General features: G+C 48.7%; 1 protein-coding gene across 1 annotated transcript in view; it reads left to right on the top strand.

Annotated features, from left to right (window-relative positions):
- The window catches only part of LOC133138555 (plexin-A1-like), a 90,515-nt gene that overhangs the window by 86,730 nt on the left and 1,239 nt on the right, over positions 1-2,546 (top strand). The window contains 3 exon segments of the mRNA XM_061257418.1: positions 748-1,006; positions 1,596-1,808; positions 2,460-2,546. The exon segment at positions 2,460-2,546 is cut by the window's right edge and continues 64 nt beyond it. Of these exon segments, the coding sequence (XP_061113402.1) occupies positions 748-1,006; positions 1,596-1,808; positions 2,460-2,546 (559 nt within the window).

Below are 2,546 nucleotides of genomic sequence, written 5' to 3'. Positions count from 1 at the left end.
ATGATTTTATTGGGGTTAAGAACACACACGACAGAATCATAAGTGAAGCTTGCACCACAGGGCTTGCAAGTCCCCTCTTTGACAGCGAGGATGATAAACTGTGGAATGGATGTAAAATATAATGAGGCTATCCCTCAGTCTCAGTCCTCATGCTCTTATGAAGAACACAGAGCAACAAGCTTCACCTCCATCTTAACTACCTCTCAGCTCATTAAATGTTTCTTTAGTAATAGTGTATATTAAGGAACATACTTTAATGAATAGCTCTAATACAGGGCCTCAGCTGTAGCAGGTGAAGGTGGGTTGGGTGAAAGTTGTTTTGGCATTAATGTGTACTAATGTAATTCCCCACAGCTCTGTTCCTATGGTTATAATTGCCCTCTGAGCTCACAGGCCATATTGACCTCTAAGGGTACACACAGTTAAGCTCTGGCTTGATTTTATTTGTAGCTATACGTTTTACTTTAGTCAGAGCGAGACAGGTTCAGATTTATACAGCTCTGTGGGGATTTAGCAGCCTCAGTTATGACGTCACTGCCTCAGTAGTTATAACGTCACTGCCTCAGTAGTTATTACATTACCGGTTGCTATGACACCAGATTTGACTTTGAATGTCCTGCTATGGTTCTTTTGTGTTTTTTATTTTATTTATTTTTTTTACATTTACTTTGGAAACTGATGACTGACTGTGCTGACGGGAATCGATATGCATGAGCTGTGAGAGAGGCTAGGTGATTGGCTCAGCAGGAGCACAGGGCAGAGCCTGGGGGAAGGTGATTGGCCCAGCTGAGACCAGGCTCTGTTTCCCAGCCCCTGTGTGGTGTGTCCTCTCCCAGGGCACGCTGCAGAAGTTTGTGGACGACCTGTTTGAGACCATCTTCAGCACGGCCCACCGTGGCAGCGCCCTCCCACTCGCCATCAAGTACATGTTCGACTTCCTGGACGAGCAGGCCGACAAGCACCAGATCACCGACCCCGACGTCAGACACACCTGGAAGAGCAACTGGTGAGAGGGAGTGCGTGTGAGTGTGTGTGAGTGTGTGTGAGTGTGTGTGAGTGTGTGTGAGTGTGAGTGTGAGTGTGAGTGTGAGTGTGAGTGAGTGAGTGAGTGCGAGTGTGAGTGTGTGTGAGTGTGTGTGTGTGTGTGTGTGTGAGTGCGTGTGAGTGCGTGTGAGTGCGTGTGAGTGCGTGTGAGTGCGTGTGAGTGCGTGTGAGTGCGTGTGAGTGCGTGTGAGTGCGTGTGAGTGCGTGTGAGTGCGTGTGTGTGCGTGCGTGCGTGCGCCTATGCGTGTGTGTGTGCGCATGTGTGTGTGCGTGTGTGTTTGTGTGTGCGTGCGCCTATGCGTGCGCCTATGCATGCGCCTGTGTGTGTGTGTGTGTGTGCGCGTGTGCGTGTGTCTTCTTGCCACTGTAATGTAAAGGGAATTACCTATTCCCACAGACCTCCAGACCTTTCATCTGTTTTCGTATCCTCCCTTATGTTCAGATGCTGCCTGCCTGCTGCCGTTCTTCTCTCCGCCTGTTTTGCCTTCTCGTGATCGTTTCCTCCCTCTCTCACTCTCTCCTTCTCGCCCTCCCTTTCCCTCGCTCTCTAGCCTACCCTTGAGGTTCTGGGTGAACGTAATAAAGAACCCGCAGTTCGTCTTCGACATCCACAAGAGCAGCATCACAGACGCCTGCCTGTCTGTGGTAGCACAGACCTTCATGGACTCCTGCTCCACCTCCGAGCACAAGCTGGGCAAGGACTCCCCCTCCAACAAGCTGCTCTACGCCAAGGATATCCCCAACTACAAGAGCTGGGTGGAGAGGTAGGAGAGCAGGGCTCAACTCTGTACATTCATCTACTGTACAGCTTTCCACAGGAAACTAAAGGCTACTGCATTACATATATCAATAATGACATATAAGGGAAATATGCTGCACTGTGATTGGTAGCCTTCTCCATTTTCGACCCATCTAATTGGTTATTTAGCTAACACTTTTATCCAAAGTGAATTACTCATCATCAATGAGTGGCTTCTGGTCCTTTCACTTTTACAAAACGTGTTAACCTATTCTGGGCGTGCCTTAAGACATGACACCTCTCATTACTTTGCATATTCGCCACAATTGGACATGATTGATTGGACACTGGCTTTTTGATTGACAGCACAAGTTCTCTGCCCAGTATGCGGTTCACAAAGCCTAACATGACATAACGTTTTGATGAAAACTGGCCGTTCAACTCAGCAATGCTCGGCTTTTCCTACCACTAAAGTGAGCCTACTGCTTCGTTTGCACAACAGCTAAATAGTATCTAGCACCGTATCAAGCCTGGTCTTGAAAACCCCCAGTGTTTCTGCCTCCACTACATATGCTGGTGAGCTATTTCACACAGTGACCACTCTGTGTGGGGGGAAAAAACTTTAAAAAATCCAGGTGTATCTCTTTTGTATGAAGCTCGATCCCGCCCCCTACAGGTACTACTCCGACATCTCGCGGATGCCAGCGATGAGTGACCAGGATATCAGCGCCTACCTTGCAGAGCAGTCACGGCTGCACCTGGG

The sequence above is a fragment of the Conger conger genome, chromosome 10 (genome assembly GCF_963514075.1).
Source record: "Conger conger chromosome 10, fConCon1.1, whole genome shotgun sequence".
Classification (NCBI taxonomy): Eukaryota; Metazoa; Chordata; class Actinopteri; order Anguilliformes; family Congridae; genus Conger; species Conger conger.
Note: the sequence above shows the minus strand (reverse complement) of the source record. Positions and strands in the feature narration are given on the sequence as shown.